The 25450-nt window shown below is 41.6% G+C and overlaps 1 protein-coding gene across 3 annotated transcripts in view; it reads right to left on the bottom strand.

Annotated features, from left to right (window-relative positions):
• The window catches only part of NT5C2 (5'-nucleotidase, cytosolic II), an 89006-nt gene that overhangs the window by 6357 nt on the left and 57199 nt on the right, over window positions 1-25450 (bottom strand). For all 3 annotated transcript variants that reach the window (XM_075935560.1, XM_075935562.1, XM_075935561.1), the window contains 10 exons: window positions 13116-13233; window positions 11674-11769; window positions 8427-8518; window positions 8159-8216; window positions 5809-5902; window positions 4742-4795; window positions 3216-3299; window positions 2653-2694; window positions 678-785; window positions 194-260 (listed from right to left, as the gene is read on the bottom strand). In XM_075935560.1, the coding sequence (XP_075791675.1) occupies window positions 194-260; window positions 678-785; window positions 2653-2694; window positions 3216-3299; window positions 4742-4795; window positions 5809-5902; window positions 8159-8216; window positions 8427-8518; window positions 11674-11769; window positions 13116-13233 (813 nt within the window). The remainder of the gene's footprint in view (window positions 1-193; window positions 261-677; window positions 786-2652; window positions 2695-3215; window positions 3300-4741; window positions 4796-5808; window positions 5903-8158; window positions 8217-8426; window positions 8519-11673; window positions 11770-13115; window positions 13234-25450) is intronic.

The following is a 25450-nucleotide window of genomic DNA, read 5'->3' as shown; positions in this document are numbered from 1 at the left end:
GCCCTCTCATGCCCTTTAAAATCCTTGCACAATGCCGAATGAGCAGCAGGCCCGCCAGGTTGCACTAACGGGCTTGCCTAGCAGAAATACCACCAGAGACTAACCTAACAACCCCAGATTATGCCAGTAGGCTGAGAAGCTAAAACTGTTTATGTTCATTCTACAATACACATGGAATTGTTCTCGCTTTTACCGCCCGAATAGACAATGCCATGCTGCAGGGGCCCTGTGTAGGTACCAATCTTCAACTTGCCAGTAGCCTGTAGAGAAGGGGAAAGAAATCGCTTTAGTGATGGGCAGTTGGTGTGGGGCATCTTTTCTGTCTGGTTTTTCTTTCTTCTCTTGAACCCATCTCTACCTGGGAGACTGGCGGCAACATTCACTCACATGAATGGGTTTTATGTTTCACTCTTCCTAATGCAGCTTGCTGTATTATAATTTAGCTCATAAGGAGTCAGTTCTGCCCATGAGAGACACACACCTCTGACAGCAATGGGATTGACTGGGTGTAACTAAAAGCAAACTCCAGTCCAATATCTCCTATGAATTTCAATGCAGAGTCCATTACAGAAAAGTACATTTCCTTTTCCAAGGTGCCTAAAGAAACCATGTGGGATGTTCTCCTCATGCCATACAAGTCTTAGCAGATAGAAGTGTGCTCTGCATGCTGTACTTACAGTGTCCACTTGGCGCAATACTGTGCCTTCTCCAAAAAAGATGGGTTTTCGTGCATCCACTAAAATTAGGTCAAAGTAGCACTGCCAGGGCTGATGAGAGCTTCCAGGCTAGGAAAGGAAGAAACAAGAACCATAAAAAGTGTCAGTTGCCTTCAGCCTCTTCTTCTCTAATCACTTATACATTTGATGATACGAGCTGTTGTATTTATTTCACCTTTCATCCTGAAGGATCCCAGAACACTTTCATAAACTAGAGAGAGAGGAATCGCTTCACACACTGCAGAAATGCAGCCACCTCTGAGTCCCAACATGATTGCTATTTAACATCACCAAGAAACACTAGTTTTAGAGGAAGCGAAACACACTGAATCCAAAAGAAATTCCATTGCAGGGAAATGTAGGAAACCAGAATGTAATAAGTCACAGTGGACTCTGGCTAGGGCTGTTACTGATAATCCTGTACATGCAATGGACTGGTTCCTTAAAAGTAAACAGAGTTTTGTTTGTTTGTTTTTGTCAGATGGGTCCCAACAGGATAATGTTCTTAGCACTATTCTATGGTAATGGCTAAGAAGGGAGAGTTCTGAAATATCAGCACCACTTCCTAAAGCATTTTGTTTTCCTTGGAGGTTTCCAGCCAGTATGGGCTAATTCAAGCCTGGCTTGGGAGGCTGACATCATAGGCTGAGATGGAGCGACTGCACTGCACATGTAAGATAATCGCTCAGCTGTTGCAGTAAAAGATACTGTAAATAACAGCTGTCAGTTTGTGTGTAAAGGTGACATCCTGCAAAGATCCATGCTCATAGGTTATTCTGAGAGAGATCTCTGTAAAGCTTGAAAGCTTGTCTCTTCCACCAACCAAAGGTGGTCCAATTAAAGACATTACCTCACCTACTTTGAGTCTCATATCTTGGGACCAACACAACTGCAACTATCCTGCAAACAACACTGGATCCTTGTGAAGTCAGCACATGGCTTTGTGAACATTCTCAAAATGGTAGGAAACAGCCTGGACTCCTATCCTCATGGAAGCACTCTGTACCAAACCATGCGTCAGAGATACAAGCACCAATCAGCATTCAGCTATTCAGCATTACTTTCTCAGAAGGTGCTGAAATCAGCTGAGAGAGTGAGATGTAGGCCAGGGTTACTGACCATCCCTAACTGGTATTCTCAAGGATGCGAGGTATTTTCAGTGAGTGAAGAATACCAGAAATGGAAATAACCCCAGCTTGAGGTCATCGACCATCAGGGCATGGTACAAAGGCACATATTTTTGGATCAAAAGATTTTTCTGACTATAATCATCACTGAGGAGGTAGCAGCAGTTCAGAGATGGAGCTGTCTGTTTCCTTTACCATTTAATTTAACAAATGTTTAAAATCCTCTTGTTTTCATTTGTGACGCGTGCTGGTGCAATATTGACAGGCACATGTAAATAACGAAATAACTCAATGGAACAGGAGCTGAGTGAGCTATGCATTGTGTGACCGGTGAAGTAATCAATTAAGTTGACTGTACTAAGCAGACAAATGTTTGTCGAACAAATATATTTAAACATTTCCATGCCTACCTCTGCCCTCATTTAGACCAGCATAAATCAGGACTAACATGTCCGGAGGTGAGTTGAGATCAGTATTAGGTCCTAGATTCTCCTTTCCATTTACAAAGCCCTTTTCCTTGCCAATAAGATTTCTTACTGACATCTAAACTTTGTCAGTTTCATACTGCTCTTGAATACAATGTGCAACATTATTAGATTATGCTACTATTAAAGATTCTTGTTTTTAAACAATTGATAATCTCTCTCTAAAGGTTCTAGTTATCGTTTGTACATAAGGAAACTAAACAGCCAGTGTGTTTTAACTATACTTGCTAATTCCCATACTTGCTAATTACAATCCTGTTATGGTACTCAGAGATAATTATGTACTTTAATTGCTAGTAAAAGAGCAGTCCTAAAATCACATACCTTTGGTCCATGAGGAAAATCAAACAAATAAGTCATAATTTTCTGAAAGAAAAAATTAGAAATATTTATAGGACTTTACAATACTTACTCGTTTACTTTATAACAGTCTGCTTCTCAGTTTCTACCTTTTCAGGCAAGACAATTTTTTTTTTTTAATTTACTGTCAGTTTTGACATTAGACTTATTACATTTTGGAAACAAAATTAATAAAAAAATCAGTTGAAGTTAAAACTGTAATTTTTACAATAAAAGAATGGATTTGCCTTCAAAATCTGCATTCTACTTCAAACAATTTCTAAGCTTTCTATGCATAATAATGCACATAATTAATTATTTCTATGCATAATAATGCACATAATTAATTAGTATCAGAGTCTGGAATAGAACCCAAGAGTTTTTAGATCCAGATTCTGCTTTAATCACTAGATTACACTACCTCCCACCAGGAAGTATACAGAACACACTCAGAGTCATAATATTGAAACCAGAAAATGTAAGAAAATGAATAGCCAGTTTTTCTTTGTTATGTTCTATGCAAATCCAAGTATTTCAGGCGTACTTACATCTGTGTATTTATAGTCACTGTTTGTGGCAAGAAACACCTTTCCAACCTCATTCATGCGGTTCAGCAGTAATGGCATTTTCCCCTAAAATGACACGCAAGGATTACAGTCACTTTGCCACTGGAAAAAACAGGCTCATAAGAACAGCCATAATGGGTCCAAAGGACCATCTAGCCCAGTATCCTGTCTGCTGACAGAAGCCAATGCCAGATGCCCCAGAGGGAGGAATCACAACAGGTAATCCTCACGTGATCCCTTCCCTGTCACCCACTTCCAGAGAAACAGAGGCTAGGGACACCATTCCTACCCATTCTGGCTAATAGCCATTGATGGGCCTAACCTCCATGAATCTATCCAGCTCTTTTTTTGAACCCTGTTAAAGTTCTAGCCTTCACCACATCCTCTGGCAAGGAGTTCCACAGGCTCAAATACAATCATGCTTACAAGATAACAAATTTTAAACTGGCAACAGCATCAGGAAAACTTCCTTGCATATAGAAATGAAAAGAGTGGAAGAGATGTAAATGGGAATTGTTAACTGTGTTCGCAGATGCTAGCAGACCCTGATCTCCCCATGAAGACTTTTACTAATAGGTTAGTGGCACTTCACATACTGTAGCATACTCATCCACTTCACACAAACTGGATCTGGCCTAGGGACTGCCGGTAAATTACCAAAATGACCCCTTAGAGAGAAATTTTGAACACTCAAGTCTATAGGGAGGGACGTGTCATAATTCAAACATCAAAGTTAGAGTGAGTTTGAGGCTGGAGCTCTTTTTATACTAACAAGCTATAAATCCTAATTCAGCAATATGTAAATTAAAAGGATGGCCGACTACCCCAAAGGAGAAGTTTCCAAAGCAGTTTGCAGACAGGTAACTAGACTGGTTAATTACTTTGAACAAAATTACATTCAGACAAGTTTTTACTACATATGGGGCCTACTCCTGGAGACTGTCTGCAGAATACTTACTTGCCGCTCATGCACGTCCCTCAAAGACAATCCAAAAGCAGGGAGGAGGGCAGTTTCAGCTCTCCTAGGTCAGACATTGCACTCACTTTGGAAGGAAGTTTGAGAGACTGAGCCTTGGATGGTTTCTTGGAATTTCTCATCCCCCCCTCATGCCTCTTTAACTGTCTGGTTAAATTAATACTTCTGTCTGGGAAAATATGTCAGCCTCTCCTGAAGCTGAGGTCATCAGAGACGCATCACTGAGTGATTTATGGTGCTAACAGAACAGGCAGTAAAAGAAACTGTCCCCTTCCCCACCAATAGAGCCTTCATGAGCCTAACCAACTCATCACCTCCACTGGGTGTTAAGTTCTCCTTTACTGTAATCCGTTTAACAGATGTGCGGATGAAAACCAGGCTACGTGGATTATTTGTGTGGGATACAGGAAGGGTCTGAACTTTCCACTTTAAATTCAGTAAAACAAATCAAGTTTACTCCTTTCTACACATTTCCTGCCTGTGTTCCTCGTACAATACGTTACACAGCTCAGCAAAATAACCCCATACTTACGTCTTTCACAACGTACTTCTCCAGATTCTCAAGTGTCTTTTCCTTGAGAGTTCCCTGAAATAGAAATAAGAGAACTCCATGAGATGCTGGGCATAATGATCTAACTTACATCAGATTATCTACAACTTCCACGCTGTCAAAGCCGTGTAAAAATACAAACCAGGAATGAATCTGAACAGGTGACTCTAGACTAGAGAGAGAGCATGAGCTATCACAAATCCTATGAGCCATTTAGTCCCTGACTCCAGTGCTAATTTTAGAAGTGAATATCCACATTAACACTATTTCAACCCTTTCAAGAAGGATTGTGATAGAAACAGACACTGATATAAATCACCATATCAGATCAGACCATTGATCTCCTGTCTCCAGAAATGACCATAGTGCTTCAGTAAAAAACAAAGTGCACCACACAGCACCTGGTCAATTGTGCAAAATTCTGTATGGGAAGAAAAATTCCCTTCTGAATTTTTAGAAATCAGAGGATAACCTGAAGCATAAAATGTGATCCAATGATATAAAAGTGCTCCATCCTACTCAATATGGGACTCTTCATATAAATAAGGGGATCAGAATCAGGCCTTCAGCTGGCTATTTACAAACACTGATTAGGAAATCCAATTAGCATAGGTAAATATGTGTGCGTATATAAAATCAGGTCGACCCCTGCACGAAGCAGAGGATAAAAACTTAAGAAATTCTCCATCCATCACAAACACAGCTTGCTAACAGTATAAAGCAATTAATACTCTAGAGTAGATGTACAATACAATCAGCATTGCAAAATTGTTATAAAATGCAAATATGGTTCATCTTTAAATTGCTTGTTAATTACAGATAAGGAAAATTAGGCATGGCTGAGAGAAAAGAATGGAGGGATCCTCCCGTGTAAGGACAGAAGTAAGCACTGTCCCCAAGGGGGTAGTCCTGCACCATGGTTACTAAATTGCAAAACAAGTTTATTTTACAGGGATACAGTCACATGCTAACTGATTCCATTCTGAGAGCCGAAGACAGATGTAGTTCAATTAATGCCTAACAAAAAAATGCCAAGGAGTTCCAATCACCTGGTAATGAACCCAGTCAACAGCATCTCTGACATCCTGGAACATACTTCTGAAGGACATAAAGAGGTCTCCATCTTTAAATCCTGTTTCACAGCTATGAGGAACAAAAAGAAAGATCATATATGTCAGATAAAGAACAGCAGCCAGTAAGAAGTATACAAGCGACACAGGAACTCTGTGACTAATGAGCAACCCAGGGAGACAGCATAGTTCAATATATCTGACAAAGCTTGTAGTCCCGATTTGTACTCATTATTTCCTTTTTTATTACTTCATGGGTGATGGAACTGAGAGAATGCTCCTGTAAATAGCTCCCAATTAATGGAGCCTCTCTGAACAGACATCATGTATACAGCAGCATGAGAGGTGTTTGTTACCCAAACGTGCTATTCATTCAGAGCTTCAGGAAGCGGATTCCTGTCTCTGGTCCATGTTCCAGTAGTGTGGTGTTTCATGCTCTTGTGACCGTGATTCTAGTCTCCCTCCTAACACTAATGGAATGGTAGGTAGATAATGGTAAAGGACATTCAAAGATTTCCATTTTAGGGGTGACTGATAGACTGGGACTGTAGTTTAAACAGATGATGAATAACACAGGACATAACAGAGATATACAAAAAGACGAACATAATAAAGTATTTCAGAAAGTAGAACTACACAAAAATGAAGCAGTTAATTAAGCAGAAATTTAAAGGTATAGTGCCAAAAGTGAAATCCCTTCAAGATGATTGGAAACTTTTCAAAGACACCATACGAGAGGTTCAACCTAAATGTGTACCCCAAATTAAAAACATAGTAAGAGAACCAAAAAACTGCCACTGTGGCTTAACAACCAAATAAAATAAGCAGTGAGAAATAAAAAGCCATTGTTTAAAAGATGTTAAGTCCTAGTGAGGAAAGAGAAAGAAGCATAAACTCTAGCAAATGAAGTGTAAAAAGATAATTAGAAAGAACAAAAAAGAATTTGAAGACCAGCTAGCCAAAAACTCAAAAAATAATAGCAATTTTTAAGTACATCAGAAGCAGGAAGCCTGCTAAACAACCAGTGGAGCAGCCATTGGACAACTGAGAGGTTAAAGGAGCACTCAAAGACAATAAGGTCATTTCGGAGAAACTAAATTAATACTTTGCATTGGTCTTCACAGCTGAGGATGTGAGGGAGATACCCAAACCTAAGCCATTCTTTTTAGGTGACAAATCTGAGGAACTGTCCCAAACTGAGGTGTCATTAGGGGAGGTTTTAGAACCACTGATCTGATCCAGAATGGCAATTCCTGTGTCCCTGAGCAAAACTGCATATGCATTTAATCTTTACTTCCCAAACAACTGCATCCTACCATTTTTAACATACATCTCTTGGTAGGCCCATGTAAACATTGATGTGTTTTATCCCTCCAAAATCCCACGTGTCTCAATATTCCTTTTCTAAACCAGTAAGTGCTGAAAGCATAGTGCTTATGAGCAATCCTGCAATAACAGATGCTGAAGCACATACATGATGGAGGAAAAAGAAAATATGCATTTCCTGCTTCAAAAAGTTTGCTATGCATAGTAATTAAAAATACGATAAAGATTTGCAAAATGTGTCCTTTAAAGTTATTAAAACCAAACTTAACATTTTAAACAACTTTCTCATTAAGTGAACCTGGTCTTTTAAACAAACCCATGTCATTAGCATATTTCACGGTGAGTGGACAAGGTTCTAAACCATGAAAATGTTAAAACTACTATATGAGAATCTAAGTGGCTCTTAATTGAGCCGGGGAATTTTACTTCCAGGTTACTGGTTCAAATAGAGTTCTAACTGTTAGGCACTGAAAACAGACATCTCTGAGCTGTTTGGTGGCCACTGTGTTTGCAGTGAGTTTGGGGTATCAGATCATAAACTTTAAGACCATGAAACCTCCAACTCACTTGGCATTATTTGTTGGAGTCTTAGCTGAGGGGCCAAGAAAAGAGTAGAAATGGAAACCAACTGTTCATTCAGTTCATATCTAGAGGTTGTCTCTCTACAGTAAAGTTGTGGCAACCAGTGCTTTGAGAAAGGTACACAGTATGAGGGCCAAACTGCATTGCCAGGGTCTTTACTGCGTCCATTTGCTCTAGGCCTTCAGACTCCAACAATGTTAACAGAGGCACCTCATCAACTTGGAATTCACCTTTATATTAAAAAGTTAAAGAGGACTGACCTTATTCCCAGAGATGTCAATGGAAAGGCTTGCACTGACCTTACTGGGAGGTGGGATCTCAGTAGAGCAGCTCAGTGCTATATTGTGCACCCATTATTTAAAACATATATTCAAGACTACATTGTATCCGTAAGATTTATAAAATCAGGTAATATACATACTTAGAATATCTGTCACAGTTCGTAAAGAAATCTATTAGGCATGCCAGCAGGTAGGTCTCTGCAAAGAAACAAAACAGAATATTAAGACAAGAGCTACATCATAAATCAAAATAACTTTAGAGGAGGAGTCTGGAGGAAGAGAGGTATACCTGTAACTCAACACACACCAGTATTTTAGGGCCCAATCTGCTGTCAGGAAATTAATGACAAAACTCCCATTAATTTCAGTGAAAAGATCAAGCCCTACAGCATCCAACTAGGGACTTACCTGGTAGATTGAACAGCGTGTTCAGAATGTAAAACCTTTCTGTGTCATCTCTCTGAATAAATTTATTTGGGTACTGCTCCCGAGTTTCTGGCCTGAAAGGAAATAAGATGGTAAAGGGAAAAATTAAAAACAATAACACACTCAGTAGTTCTTTGAATATTATCATAAAAGGATCAATTAATTCAAGATTCCCTCAAGCTTTAATCAACACCTCATTTTACCATGATGAGCGGGGAATTAACAGTGTGTTGGTGATGCAAAAGAACAGAATGCACTTCACACTCCATGGTTGTGTTGGCTCGAGCAGAGCAAAAACATCCCTGGTTGGTCAGTAAAGTCAATAAATCTGAGACAGGGAAGCAGATTGGCTAAGTGACCACAGCCTTACCTTAATAGTCAGGGGTATATTTAAATCCTTTGCATTTTCGTTGTTTGATTAAAATTAACTGATTAAACTTTCCCCTAGTTTCCATGTGTTTTTTTAAACACCCACATGCAGCTTTCATCAGCAATGTGCCAGGTTGTTTTGCTGAAGGCTATAATGAGGCTCTTTGCAATTAAACAGCAGGGGGGCAGTGTTAAAAAAGTAATTATTCTTGTTCTCCTAAAATGATCACTGACAGAATTATGCACTTTGCTTTCAAAGCTTACCATTATATACACAGCAGGGCCAAATGCAGGGCACATTTACACTTCTCCTACCCAACTGGAGTTGATCAAGCCAAATGGCTACATCCGGAGTAGCAGAATTTATTGCAGTAATGCCTCTTTCATATTTATAATTTGGGCATTATACTTGATGGTCTGTTATGGGGAAACACATATGCACACTGGGAAATCTTTGATTTTCCATTTGTGCATGTCTGATTCAAATTTGGGACAGAGTTGACCAAAATGCACATGGAAGATCAAACCCAGGTACCTTCTGGGTGGGATCTGATGCAAGGTACTTATTTTTTAAGTCTTGTTTAGGCCAATCTGCTTTCCAACCTTCCTTCTGATCAGAGCCTGATTACATGAGGCTAAATGAATATTCCCAGAAAGGTTTGCAGGACATAAGATGTTGCGGGGAGGGGAGAGTGCATTGTCAAGGCCTTGGTAAATAGGAAGACATGTTTTCCTGGATTTGCTCAGCTTCATGGAATGTTGCAGCAATTTGATGTATCGGCAGGGGAGCAATATTAGACATGAGAAGTAGCCATGGTGTTGGAGTCGACTTATGGGTTCCTGCGATGCACCACATCACTGTATTCAGCTGAGTATCCACAAGTTTTGTGTAGCTGCATCTGCTCCATAGCAATGCACAATATTCAGCTACTGAGTACACAAGTGCTGTTTCAGATGTTCTCAGCACTTATGCTGATGAAACCCAGGTTGTACCTGCTAGTTTCTGGATTATGTTGCCCCTCAGTTTTATCTTTGAAGCTACTGTTTCAAAATGTTCCTGGAAGGAGATGGTACGGTCAAGTTTCAATCTGAGACACGTTGTAGTGTAATTGTTTGCACACATTTAGCACAGAAAGCTACGTTCTGTGTGTTTTTGGCACTCTTCGTATCAAGATTAAATGTGCTTACTGTTTTCCAGGACTTGGTTTGAGCCTCCATTTTGGAAATATTGTTCCATATTTTGGAGGTCTTAGTTAATGCTCTCTCAATGACATGGAGGTCTGATGTTTGGATTGTCATGGCAAGGTCATCTGCATAGCCAAATATTTGTGATTTAGTTGGCATCATGTCACTTCTGTAACTATTAAAAAAGGTTGGTGCAAGTACAGTGCCTTGTGGTAACCTGATGTTTATGATACGGAGTGTGGTGATCTTGTTACCCAAGTTTTTCCACAGGCGTCTTATTACTCAGCATGGTGAACAGCAGGTGAAGTGTTTGGGAGCAAGGTATGATTTTAGCAAGTTTCAGCATCAAGCCTTCAATTCATACAGTACCACATGCAGATGACAGGTCACCCAGTACTACAACAGTCTTTAGGAGTTTTTTTTGATAGCCAGCCTCAGTGTGAGTGCCGAACTTGGTCACAGCAATTATGTTCTGGCAGGAAGCCCATGTGTTTGACAGGGATAACTGGCTCAGTAAAAGGAAATATTTTTTTGAGGATAGAAGTTTATAGGTTCTGTGTAGTAGAGACACTGGTCTATAGCTTCCTGCTTCACCATGGGGCTTACCAGACTTTGGAATGTCAATAATTACCATTGCCTCCTGCCATATTTCAGGGATCCGTACTGTCCTTAAGGTAGTAGAGTACAACACTGCTAGCCACTGGAGTGTTTTGGGACCAAGATGGTGGAGGAATACTAATGGACTACCATTATGGCCTGCAGCCTTCCCTTTTTGCATCATGGGAAGTCCTTCTTTAACTTCCTCGATGCTAACAGTGGAATGTTTTTCTCAGGGTGATAGATGCAAAGAGTTGCTGATACACTTCTCTTCTTTCTGCTCAGAGAGGTAAAAGGAATGCTAACAGCCAATGGGACTGCAGGACATCACACACAAACCTTCATACTGCTTTACCACTGGCTTAAACCATAAGCTACAAGAAGAGGTGAAGAGTTAATTCAGCTCAGAAGTTAGTTCAATCCTTCACCTCTTTCAAGCACAGACTGATGAGCTGAATCATATACAGCTGTTCATATGATAAAGACATCTGTCTGTTCCAGAGAGGGTTGACACAACTGAACTATTTTACTTGATGACAGGATGCTGAAATTGAATTATGCCAGCACAGGTTAAAAGCCCCATACACTGTCCTATAAACTTTTATAATATAATATATTATGGAGATATACCTATCTCATAGAACTGGAAGGGATCTTGAGAGGTCATTGAGTCCAGTCCCCTGCCATCATGGTAGGACCAAGTACCATCCCTAACAGATTTGCCCCAGCTCCCTAAATGGCCCCCTCAAAAGCTGAATTCACAAGCCTGGATTTAGTAGGCCAATGCTCAAACCACTGAGCTATCCCTCTCCCCTTACTTTTTTTCCCTTACTACGTCCTATTCTATTTCCAGGACTATAGAAAAATATAGGCCTCTTTGTACTGTACTGACTTTTTTTTTTCTAGAGTTGAAATATCATTAACTTCAGAACACTCAAAAATTATTAAATATAATTCAAAACGGTAAAAATAAAAAGCATTTCTTATCAACCAATGGACTGCAATTCTTTATGGTTTATTAAGCCATTTATTAAGTCAGAACCAATGACCCGTGAATGTCCAAGTTGTCATTACTCACCCTTTGATGAAGTTAAAACCATGTGCACAAACTAGGAGGTTCCCATAAGCATCAACTTTCAACAGGTTTCCATAAAGCGTATCAAACACCAGGCCTCTGTCAAGGAAGGAATTTAATATGTGAAATGAGAAACACACTGAGTAGTGACCAAATACACTATAATAAGAGCAGGACTCAGAATCAGCTCTGCGTGGGCCTATTTGAAGTATGACATTTGAGCTTATTCTTGGATGTCCCATCCAAAACAGAATCGAACACTGAGGGAGAATCTACAAAAGGTCAAGAAGTTGGATCTCACACCTGTCTTAGTGATTCCCTGATAGATTCAATGGAGAACTGATGGTGGGGAGGAACCTTTCCAGTCTTGTGCATCTCTCTTGAATTTAGAAGAGCTACATACAGTATGTCACAGCTGCAAAAATTGTCGTGTCATTCCTACCACCAATTTGAGGGCTACATCTTTTCTGGCAAAACCACATAACCTGTAGTCACAAGCTTTTGGGAAAAAGAGATGCCATGCCTGCTGAAAACAATGAGCTTCTTCAAGAGTGATTGGCAGAAAGGTTGCTGCCAGCTGTCCTTATCTTGTCAACCTTTCCTTCTCCGCCCCATGATGAAGGCATTGAATTCAGTGCACATGCTCATTGGAATCTTCCTGACAGCTTCATTATGGACCACCTTCCTACTATGGAAATGGCAATGTGTGGCAGTAGTGCAACTCAAGGAGGGAGGAATGGAAGGGAGGAGGCTACCAGACTGAAAACCAGAGCTCAGCAGCTATACAGTCCATAGAAGTCTAAACAGTCCATAGAAGGTTCTACAGAAACCAGTAAGATTAAGTCCAGCAAAGGCATATTTGGAAACAACTTTAAAAGTTTTAAGGACACATAGATTAAAAAGCCATCAGTCAAACCCCAAACTTCCTTATCTCTGCTCCTAAGAGTCTCTCAAATGTGTCAGAGTTCTAACAATTAAATTTACTTTCCACCAATATCTGCAGGCACGCTTGCTGCATTTCATTCCATTTTCACAATTAAACTTAACTAGTCCAGTTTTATTTTTCTTCACAGTCTGTTTCACTTTCAGGATCATTCTTGTGCACTAGGACATTGCTGCAAAGTTTGGGTTCCCAATACCGTGCAGGAATTCTTTATTTCAAAACAAAATAAAATAATGTATGAAACATTCTAGCAGTCTCATATTCTGTAAAAGTTCAGTCTCTCAGCCCCAGATTTTGAGAAAAAATTAATGTTCTTGTGCAAAATTTCTGCACAAGTGATGTCAGTCACTGCAAGTCAATTAGGTACGTTTATCCAAGTTCTGTGGACAACTGCAGGCTTACAAGAGGCCCTCTGAAAATTTGAAATGTCACATCTATCAACTTCACAGAATAAACATTGAAAGCCACACGTAGACTGAATCAGTATCTCTTAGTCATTTACCTGGTAGGGAATGCAGGATCATAGACAAAACTGAGCAGCTCATGAGGGTATCCAATGGAAACTAATCTTTCTACGGTCAGGTCAAATCCAAGAGATTCATATTCAGGGGATTTATACACTGTACCAAGATGAGATTGCAGTTAGAAAATACAAAAATAGCTCAGGGTTAAACAAAAAGGCAGTTAAAATAATTGTTCCATTCTCTTTCCTCCCTCTTCCACACTACCATACTCAGTTCTGTCATTTCTATTTCATATTCACTTGCTCCGGTGCTTACAGCGATCATGGGATTAGAACATGCTAAAGGCCTTTTGCAGAATGGAAATCCAGTTCATATTTCAGCAGCAGACTGCACCAGATGAAATTTAAGTCAGTCCATCAAAGCTCTTTGTCTCAGAGGAAATATATTCCAAACAGCTTCTCCCTCTCCTCTCCCTCCCCCTCCCCACACAAGCATTAGAGGCAAAGAGTCTGAAATTCTTTACTGATGTTACAGCTGTTACTCTGAACACCATTCCACAGACTAATATTAGTGTCAGGAATTCAGCTAGAAGGTGCTTATAAGTGCTGCAGGCTACGATGACGTCCACAGAAGATACAGTAATTAGGTTAGCATATAATTTTTAGATACAACTATACGGTACTGAAGAAACCTGTGAAATGTTACCTTTTTGCATCAAAATGTTATTCTTTTCCACCAGTTTATTTTTCTGTTATTTCCTTTATAAAATATAGCTTAGCTCAATGCAGGGGTAGTGTATTTATTGAACAAACTTTAACAAGTTCATTCAATTATCATTTAATGGTTTCACTGTATTTCTGTGGACAGTGTGTTGAGGTTTGCTACATGGAAATGGTCACTCTTACAGAATCTGACCCTAAGATGCACTGAGGTAAAGTAATTCCCATCATAATTACAGACATGCTTTTCTGTGAGGTGCCCAGCACATCTGTGGGAGTCATAAAAATGCTTACAAGACAAAAATATATCTATGGTCTGTCTCCCAAAAAATTAGTACAGGTAAGAAAACGTGTTGTGGGAAAGAGAGAGCATGGCTGAGGGGAGGAAACGTATATGTGAAACTACTGAAAAGAAATGGAAAAGCGGGAATATCATGAAGGAAAATCAAGGTGTCAGACAGCAATGGATTATAGTTTATGGTGACTGTCATGAGGAACCACATATGTAGAACTGAGTAAACTGATTTTTGATTTCCGGGGGGGGGGAGGAAGGGGAAAGGGAATAGTAAGTTTCTAACAAAATAAAATTTCTAGGTGCCTAAAACTAAAATTTTTAAAAAGTTATTCGAGGCAAATTAAATGTTCATTCAAAGTGACATTTTCAAAATAAAATGAGAAGTGGAACTGACATTTTCAAAATGAATCTTTATGGTATTCCAAAATTTTCCTGTTTTCAGGTTTTACTTCAAAGCTATTACCAGATTCGACCAAATTTGCAAATAGTTTGTTTACCCCAAAACTGTATTTGTCAGTGACTTTACTATTTGCCAAAAGGATTTTATCCAGCTCTACATTAATATATGTTCTCCTGGGTACTCGTGTGACTGGAGGAAAACTAAGGGCTCGTTATGATTTTTATCAAAGGCTTATTATCACTTAGAAAAGCAACAATTTATCCCATGCTTGAACATTCTTATAACACTAACTTATTTAGCAGTAAAGCATACCTAAAAGTATTAATGCAGTAAACAAAATCTTCAAGCTTTTACTATACTAATGGTAAAAATACAATAATATGACATTTGATGTACAGGGCCTTCCCTGTACAATGGGAACAGGTAGGTTGATTGTGTTGTGGATGAGAATGAGGGGTAGAAATAACTAACAGAAATAAGGCTACGTCTAGACTGCATTGCTTTTCTGGGATACCGGAGGTATGCCACGCCCAAGGAACGCATCTGCTTTTTTGAAAAAAAATTGAAAAAGCGGATATGCTCTTTTGCCATCCCTGTAAACTTCATTCTATGAGGAACAAGGGATATGTTAAAAGAGCACTTTTTTCCAAAATTTGGCGCCAGGTAGTTGCACCAAAGTTCGGAAAAGCCTCTTTGGAAAGTAAATCAGAAAAAGATACACAATTTGCGTACCGCAACTTGCATTTCTTTTTCCATTGTAACATGGCAATGTAGACCTAGCCTAAGAGAGCACAGGGGTATGATCTAGAGTGCTGGTAAGCAAAACAAGGTGAGATTAGAAATAGCCCCATGAAGATCATGAAAGATCAGAGTCTAGAAAAAATGTATTCCCTTGATGAAGGGCTCGAAGGCAAATTACTAAAGGGAACAGTAAGAAATATGCCTTCATGTACTGTAGTCAGTAAGACAGATGCCCACAGTTCCCCATTTGTTAAAACAGCATGGGAGAAGAACATGCTAAGTCATTCACAGAGGTGATGCTAGAGGGAGCTACACCCATCCCAAAATGTACCTTAATCCTAACCCCCATAGCCATCCTTCTCAGCTCCTAGCAGGGGCAAGGCTTTCAGAGCTGGGCACCTGGCATGCAGCCGCTTCTCTCCAGCCGCCCAGCTTTGAAGTCACAGTGGAAAGAGCTGTGGCCGCTGGCCAGGCTCCAAACAGCAGACACACTCCAGATTCACTTGCTCTCACTTCCCTCTGCTGCTCACCGTGGCCTGCAAAGAGCAGCAGCCAGGGCAAGCAGACTGCTACCTGAGCTGCAAAAAAAGAGGCTTTAACCACTGGCCTAGACTGGAGGAAAATAATCTTCTACTCAGTCTCTGTGCCAGTCCCTGCTCAGACCCCCTGACAGATTTGCAGTGCTGGCGCAGTCAGCTCCCCAGCACCAGACAACACAGTGTTTACACTTAAGCATCCCCTTCTTTAGGAAGTTGATCTGTGACTGGCACTGGGGGAGCTCACCTGATGCTAGAGGTGGCCGTGCTTGAGTGGGTCTCTGCTGAGCTTGGGTGTGGAGACAGGGAAACTGTCTGTGCTGGTGTGTCTGACTCAGGAGTGGGACTTGCAGCTCCACTAAACAAGCAACAGACTCCTGAATGGGCCACTTAAATAGACAGCATGCTGACACACCTAGGCTTGTGCTGTCTCCCACTCATTCCCCCCCCCATGCGCACAGTCTCCCTTACAGATTCCCTCAACACACACAGTCTGTTTCATTCAATCTTCCATGCACACTCTGACACACACACACAAACTGTAATTATAATGTGGTATGAAACTGGGGGAGGAGCATCCCCTAAATAGCACCCCTGAAGCAAGGGCAGAATGATTGCTAACTAGTGGCGAAGCTTGGCAACACACTGTCCAGTCGCAGCCAGGCAGCTCTGGGGAGCAAGCTCTGGCCTGTTATGTCTAGCTTGCCTTGTGCAGCTGGATTTGTCCTGCCCCCTCCCCAATTCACATCCCCAGCATGCAGCTCCCTGTCACATCCAGGACAGAGCGGTGTCTGGGTAATAACTCCTTAACCCTCTCTAGCACTGAAGTCAGCTGATCCAGATTTACTGCAGTGTAAATTGCTGTATTATGGCTCTGAATCTCCAAATCTTCTAAATATCCGACTCTGCTCACTTCACAGGCTAGTCAAAGTTTAAAACCAGTGTGTCTGTATACATTTTTATTCCTATTTTGAGGATAACATAGATAAACGTTTATGTGTGTCTTGTTAAAAAATTTGATAAGTAAGTATGCCCAGCAGATGTATAGTGCAGTTTCCCCTCTGTTTTCTGTCTAGCCCATCTTAGTCTTCAATCCCCCCCCACCACCAGGAAGAAGCAGGAGCCATCCTGATTATTCAGATAGACCCACCCCAAAAGAATCTTTTAACAGTGCTGTGCTTTTTCATGTTTGTAATCTAGCCAAATTCCTAAGGGCATTGTCATTTCTCTCTCTGTACAGAACTTCACCCTTCTCTTCTAAAAATGGTGTAGCATTATGTTGTTGCTATAGGAACAGTTTGCCTAAAGCTTCTCTCTTCCACCAACAGAAGTTGATCCAATAAAAGATATTACCTCCCTCACCTTGTCTCTCTAATATCCTGGGACTGATACAGCTATCATAGCACTTCAAACAGGAGCAGTTGTCATTTCTAGAGCCCAGAGACAGTTGGAGAGACCCCTAAACACATACAATCTGAAGAGTATTTTGGCATCCCTTTTAGATAAACAGAAGGGATTTATGATCAATCCAAACTGTGCACCACCAGGAAAGCTTGGTTGCTGCTAAGACAATGCTATCTTTCATATTACACCATTATTTCTCCAACAATCGTTTAGGGGAAAGGGCAGTGGTTTCATATATACTGCATGCATTATGTAACCCACAAAATACCCTTACTCAAAGTTTTATGCATTGCATTCCCCTCTCCAATCCACATCCATCACTAAGACCTTTCTTCTAGCCTAAGAAAAGCCAAAATGAGAAATAGTGTTGTACAGGACTATACGGTATTCCCAGGCCATGCCAATACAAGGAATCAAATCCAGATCTCTGATTAGGTGGCACAGATACAAAGCTGTCCCTGAACATTTTTAAATTCATATTCTCACCTATAAACTTTGGACTTTACTTGCCTCCTTGACCCAGCCTCGTTTAAAATGTAAGCCACTAGCTCATTCAAAGATTCTGTTTGGATGTCATCACTAAAGACACTTGGAAAACAAGAGCCTTCCACCTAATCTAAGAAATAAACAGACACATTGGAAATCAGACTCTTGAAGGATGGAAATGGACTATAAATAATGTTCTCCAGATACTGTGACAATATACTTTCCTTTAATTAGACAACTGGGAATGGATTCAGAGTTCTCCAAGCTCACGCCCCATTTTGACACCACTCTACCCCACGGTACATTCTATATTAATCAGTATGAGCTACAAGCTACTGACATTTTCACACAAGCAATGCACATGCTCATTTTGGTAACATGAGCTTCTAGGCAAGTGATCTACTTACTTGAGATAAACAATGTGAACAGGATTCTGATGCTGCAACTGCAGTGTCACAACACAGGATAACATTCATATTATATAATCTCTATCCACATACTCATGTGACAAATTGGGAATTTTCTGTAATACTTTTATTAAACCTGTATGTGCCTCAGTTTCCCTCTGCATTTTGCACTGTTACCCAGTGGAAGGAAAAACATTAAGTCTGCTCTTGGAGGCAGTACAGGACATGAGGTATGGGTGTCACCTGTCTGGCCAACAGTGAATAGGATCATTAAGAAATTGACTCGAACCTGCTGAAAGTGACCTCTCCCCAAAGTAAGCCCAAACAACCACCAAGTGGAAGAAGGCTCCTCCAGCAGGGAAACTAAGCAGAGTCCCAAGCTTAAGAACAAAGACCTGAGATGTGATCAGCAGAGGATAAAATGTGGGGTTCTCAAGGAAGCTGGCTGTGCTTTCCTGGGGCAGAGAGAGACAGAGCCTAAAATGTTATCCACTACAGCTTGGCTGGTTGTTTGTTCTGGGCTGATTAAACTGAGCTATGCTTTAACCTTTATTCCCTTATGCCAAGCTAAGGACTTCCAGTGCTGTGTTCCAGTTGACTAATTAATCCTACTCTATTCTGTAAAGCATGTTTGGTATCATAGCAAATACTGTACTTGCTTGGTTGTGTTAATCCCTGTAGAATGGAAGTCTCTAACTAGGACTCTCTTTTAATTGGACTTCATGGGCAACGCTCAAGATGTGAAGCCAGTAATGCTGGAGTCCAGAGGTTCAGCCTACGAGACAGCTGAGGCTAGGAGGCCTACCCTAAAGCTAAAGAGCAGGGCTCCTTGGGCCTCTGTCACACTGAACTGGCTCTTCCAAGAGATTGTTTAAAAGTTAGGGGAGAGTACCAATCCTGTGGATCCATGGCAATATATTAGTGTACTCAGGACTGATGTGTTTTTATATCTTGTTCTGCTCAGTCATCTGTACAGGAATTTAGCAGTAAGGAGTTATCCTGCAACTGGATGACTAAAAAAAGAAAAAAGTAATTAAATAATTCCTTGGAAACCTCCCAAAGCCCCAGCCACTGTGGCCACGGTTACAGACTTTTTGTAGGATATTGTGGAGATCATAGATTTTGATGCTTGCCATGCAGATTCTGTTGTGATGTGAGCTCCCACACTGCTGACAGTGCCCCAGTTCAAACCACCCACAAGTATGTGACAGGTGAAATATGCACAGCCACAAAAATTCAACCATTCAAAGTTCAGTATGTTTCTGTTGGACTCTTACACTTCTTATATAATCACAGCAAATATAAATAATTATTACAATTGTTTGTACTTTTTTAAAGTTGACTTCCATACCTCAACAAACTTGTTAAGACCCCAATGACAAAAGGACAAATTATTTTAAAGGTCTGTGTTCTGCAACAGACAAATGCTTCAGGGGTTCTGGGCAGTCAGAACACAGTGTTCAGAGGTTACGTAACTATGGATTGCAAAAGACCACCTAGAGCTTTGCAAACAGAAGCCAGCTGACAGCACTTACAGCTTCCCCTCAACATCATTTGCCATCAAATTACATTCTTGAGAGTTAAAAAGTGGTACCACAGAAGTGAATGTTGCAGGCTTTAAGACTGTGATGACTGTGGGCTTCCTTCACAATATGTTAGAATGTGTTGGAATGAGCAGGAGTTGTACAGTAACATATGGAATTCTCATGCACTTTATTGTGGATTCTGGGTGATTGGGGTGGTTTTTTTGTTTTGTTATGTTTTTTTACCTTTGCTGCCAAGACACATACGGAAGCAATTTTATAGCCTTCCTGAAAAAGAAAAAAAAAATCTCTACAGAGGCTCCAGCTTGTGCAAAATGCTGCTGCCAGGTTTTTAACTCACATGAGGCAGATGCAGATGCAGAGTGTCACTCCAGTCTTGAAGGAGTTACACTGGGATCCCCTGTTAAAAAAAAAATCAAACTGTTTTTAAAACCGCGACAGCGCTGCACCATTTGGGACTTGAGTGCTTGCTGGAGCTGCTGCCATCCAAGAGCTCGAAAGCTAGTCTGCTGGCTGGTCTGCAACACTGCTCAAAACTGATTTACAGAGGAGGTATGGTTAGTAGTTGTACATCTTATAAACAAAATTCTGGCCTTCACAAACTAATCTTAGATCAATTCAGCAATATTTTGGTGGCACGACTAGCTACCCAAGTGTTGCCAAAGTGCTTGAGAGTCAGATCCGTCAAGTTTCTATCAGAGATAGGTATAATCTACTCAGGAACAGCCTTCATACTGTGTTTAGGGTTCTGTCATTACTGACCATACCTGATCTCATGCCAGGTTTCCCTTTCAAGATATTCCATTCCCTTCAAACCCACCACACTTCTGCTTGTCATCAGAGAAAAATATATCCACTATGTGGATTTGAGAATAGAGTTTTGCTCTAAATCTAGAATTTGTTCTTATCAAGAACTTAAAACATTGATCAATCTGACTCATGTATATCAAAGCTTAAATCCTACTCTTTACACCTAGACTTATCTAGCAAGTTTGGTCTTTTCTTTACAAAGCATTTTGGAACCACACACGACATTATACAATACTGGATAACAAGTACATATGGTAAAGAGAATGAGAACTATTCTGCAACATACAAACATGAACAAAGGAATGAGAAATAACTTTTAAAGAAATTCAAACTAAACACTAAGCTGAATGCTTTTGAGTAGGTTGCACGAGGGCCCTACATAGCAGTAAAGTACATAGGATTACCACTAATACTTTTTACAAATAATCTTCAAATAACCATTTTGCAGCAAATTGCATGGTTAAGGAAATTTAGGGGATGTTTGGGGAGGAGGAGACAGCTTTTCAAGGTCTGCACATTTTCTTCTTTATTTCCCCTGCTGCACTCTCAAAGGTTCCATGCAGAGACCAAGATATCCTTTCACTTACGGTGTGACATGGCTTCTTCCAGAGTCTGTCAACACCCCTCATAGGTTGAGCAGAGATGAGCATATTAAAAGAGATGGGGAAATGCTTTCTCTCTGGCCAAATGCACAGCCTCCACATTTTGGGCCACTCCATGTGTGCCATTTTGTGAAAATTATTTCATGAATTTGCATATTTGTAAACAATCAGTGTATAACCATAAGGTGATGGTGAAAGGTTTTGGACTAACAGCAGCAACAAGTCCTTGTTTTCCCACATCGGGTTCTCTGGAGCAGTAGAAACAGCTGCAAAGTAAAAAGGTCCTTAATCTTCACACCCTCAGAATAGGACTTTCTAGTTTATGGGGAGCCAAAGGCATGTTTTAGTGAACTCAGAAGTAAATGTGGGATCTTGAGGATGTTGCAATTGCTCAGTCGCTTTCTCTTTCCTTCCAGGCTCCCACAACAGCTCCTTCTCCATCCAGTCTTTCCACTAACTCCTAGCATCCCCTGCGTGGGGTGTACTGACAGCTTCCATCCCTGTCTATTGCTCTGTGCAGATGGGGAACTCTCAAAGGAAGTAGAGAGGTCCCTGGTTGCCAGTTCTGCAAGTGCCACAGCTTTTCCACTGCTGGGGAGGGGGCCAAAGGGGGCAGCTTCCCCAGAGCTCAGAGATTCTAAAGAGCCTGTGGCTCCTGGCCCTTTAAATAGCAGGGCACTCTGGACAACTCTCAGGGCTGGCTGAGGTGTTAGGGGGCCAATGCAGTGTGTTCTGGGTAGTGCTGAGGGCTAGCTGCCCCCTACCCCAACACCTGAGGCCCCATGCCTTCCGAGATCACAGAGCCGCCCCACACCCACTTCAGCAAGTCTGTCAGCCCCCCTAGCCACAATACCCCCCACCAACCAAGAACATCAACTACAGCACAATCACTCCTACTTGCTAGAGCTCAGCTGAATGTGTGATATTCAATTCATGTTGTGGTTGTGCACGTGAGATGCATTCCAGTTGACAAGTTTTCTGAACATACTTGGAGCAAGTTTACCTCCTGCTGAAGTCAATGTGGCGAGAGGGTAAAACTGGCCCTCTAACTGCACGTTAAGATATGCTTGAAATAGTAGTTCAACCGGCCAAGTCTCCAACAGGTATCTGTGGAAGGGAAAATAGTTCTTGTGTGGAAGCACTAATGGAAGGGTCTGGGCTTTACCTTGAATAAATCACTAAATTATCAACTGAAGAGAAATCACCAGCGAATAAAATAAAATAGCAACAATAATAAATTAAAAATGAGCAGAGTACTGTAAATAGAATGTGTTTGTGGCTTCAGTGAAGAATATCTATATAAACTCAATGGCAACTTAATCCATATTTATGTACTTAAAAAAGGGGGCCTATTTTTCAGAAGTGGTGAACACCCACAAATCCAGTTACAGAACTGGATGCTCAGAACTTTTGAAAATCATGCTGTCCTCATTTAAGCCACAATTCAGCAAAGCACTTGCCCATGTGTTAATGTACATTCCTATTCAGCAAAGCATAATATCTGAACCTGCTTAACCCTAAGCACATGCTTCAGTCTAACTTATTAAAATTAAGTGCATGTTTAACGACCTTAATGAATCAGGACCTAAGTGACTTGTCCAAGATCACAAATGGCATCTGAGGAAGACCCAGGGATAGAACTCTCTTCTTTTGGGTCTTAGTTTTCTGTCTTAACCAAAAGATCATAATAATTTGTATTTTATGGTTCTCATGAAGCTGTACAGGATCACTAATATTTCAGCCTACATCAACTCCAGTTCTCAAACATCTTCAAAAGGTAATGAAATCAAGTTTTGTTTTTTCTTTAACTCCCTGCATTTTCATTCCCAAATGGGAAGAAACTGCAGGGTTATTTCTCATTTTCTTTCTTTAACAGGGAGGAAACCTGTTACAATACAATGCAGAGTCAATCAATAAGTAACAAAAGTCTATTAAGTATATTTTACTTTATTGTATGTATGTATATGTATTGCCTTATATGCATCTTTCCTTTTCTCTAGGGATTATACCTTTCTATCCATTAGTTTAGAGGCCTTCTGATGAATCTCAGTGTTTTCATTCACCCACATACATGCCTCTCTGCCATGCAGGAAAAGGCAACTCTTGTACCAACCCTCCCTCCAGTTAAGAGACTGATGCAGTCCTGATACATATAGAAGTGGGGTAGGACTAGGGCTGCCAGATGGTATCCCAAAAAATACCAAACACATGGGCTAAAAATTTGTTGAGCCCCCCCCCAAAAAACACACACCCATAGCCAGGTCTTTGGGTGTCCCAGTGGGAAGAAGCAGAAATTCCACCCCAGTCAGTTTTGGCTGAGAGCACATGGAAGGCGCACCTAAACGCAACTACAAAGCACCTGTGGGCTTCTCTCCTGGAGTACAGTGCCACAACACGCTTGAACAGCACTCAGGAGCAGGGACAGGGCTTCTCCTCCTCCCCAAGGCGTCACTCCTCTTCAGACGCAATCAGCTGAGGGCTCCCAGCCCCGATTGCGCCCCGCCTCTCAGCCACTCTTCTCACCCCCGCCTGGCTTCTGCACGCAACCAGAGGCTCCAAGCACCGATCACGGCCACGCCTCCCAGCCTGGGACTCTCTCTGGTTGCACGCAGAAGCCTGCCAGGGGTAGTCCCCCCACCCCCGCCAGGCTTTTGCACACTACCACAGGCTCCCAGCACCGATCATGGTCCCGCCCCACAGCAACTGTCCCCGCCACCGCTAGGCTTCCATCCAGCGCCCAGCCTGGAAAACAGAAAATACCGGACACTGCACATGTCCATTATTTTCTGAATTTTTTTACCGGACAGAGGGCGCAAAAAGCAGACTGTCTGGTAGAATACTGGACACCTGGCAATCCTTGGTAGGACTCAGGGATCTTATATGCTTTATTGGGCTTATCCAGTGAATTTGAAATCACATGGATCCACCAGCTAGCCACAAACACATACAAAGAAAAGTGAGGATTGCTGCAATCCTGAGGCTTCTTGAGTGGCTATGCCCCTAGTCTAAACATACAAACACCCATTCCCCACCCCTTCCATGAGGCCCTGCCCCTGCTCTGAGGCCCCACTCCGGCTCACTCCATGCTCGCTATCCCCCACCATCACTCACTTTTACTAGGATGGGGTATGGGGGTGCATGGGAGGGGACTCCAGACTGATGCAGGGAGTTGGGGTACAGAAAGGGATGCAGGCTCTGAGAAGGAGACTGGTGCAGGGGATTAGGGTGCAAAAGGGGGTGTGGGCTGTGGGAGAGAGCTCAGGGCTGGCACAGGGGGTCGGGGTGCAGGGATGTTTGGAGTATGGTAGAGGGTGTGGGCTCTGGGACGGGGCTCAGGGCTGGGACAGGAAGTTGGGGGTGCGGGCTCTGACAGGGCAGTGCTTACTTCTGTGGGTTCCAAGTCCCATTCGGCAGTGCAGTGAGCTAAAGCAGGTTCACTACCTGCCCCCTTGAAGCAGCCAGGACATCCTTTCATGTGGCTTCTAGGTGGAGGGGGGAATCAGAAAACTGCATGCAGTCCTTGCCTGCAGACTCTGCCCCAGAGCACCAGACTCTGGCTGCAGTTTCCGGCTAATGTGGAGTCATCACTTGGGGCAAGGGCAGCATATAGAGACCCTCTCCTGATCCCATCCTCAGGGCCACAGGGAGGGATGTGCCAGATGCTTGTAAGACTGGCATGGAGTCACAGGGGCAAGCAGGACCTGTTGTACCACAGGACTTTTAGCAGCCAATTTCTCAATTTGGCTTCAGGAGCTTCCTGAAGATCGAGCCCAAAAAACGGGAGACTCCTAGAAACCAGAAGAGTTGGCAAGACTAATGTTGCCACTTGGCAGATTAAGGATGGGTGGAAGATTTCTCATTTCTCAAGCCCTTAAAAATATTCCCTAGTGCACAACCCAGTTTTTCAGGTCTAAATCATGAATATGACAAGCATATTTGCCTGCTCTAAATCTCACATGCAGCAAGATAAAACAATTTCTAATGATAGTTGCTGTTGTCCTTTCTGCAATGTGGTACCATATACACAGCAGGGCTTTGCATTGTCTCATGCCTCTTTTGAGTGCTGTGCATTTCAACTTAATAATAATATAAACAAACAAAAATCCACCAAAACAATAGTGTTGCAACGAGTTATTGTCCTGCCCCCTTTGCTAATGATTTCAGGAAAATTCTATGGCCTGTGATATACGAGAGGTCAGTCAGATTCTAAGATCACAACGGTCCCTTCCTACCTTTGAATCTGTGAATCCTATTAAAGTAATCTTAGCAATGATCCTCTCAAGGGGCCCAATGTCACGTTAGACCTGATAAAGCCAGGGCTTCCTGTCTACAGCTTTCAGAGTCAGAGAATGGTAACAAGAGTCAGTACTTTATGGTGGAAAGATTTCCTCTGCTGAATATAAATGCAAGGCTTGAGGCAACATCCAGA

This window comes from Pelodiscus sinensis, chromosome 8, assembly GCF_049634645.1.
Source record: "Pelodiscus sinensis isolate JC-2024 chromosome 8, ASM4963464v1, whole genome shotgun sequence".
NCBI classification, from domain to species: Eukaryota; Metazoa; Chordata; order Testudines; family Trionychidae; genus Pelodiscus; species Pelodiscus sinensis.
The sequence above is the reverse complement of the archived record's forward strand: the minus strand, read 5'-3'. Positions and strand labels throughout refer to the sequence as shown.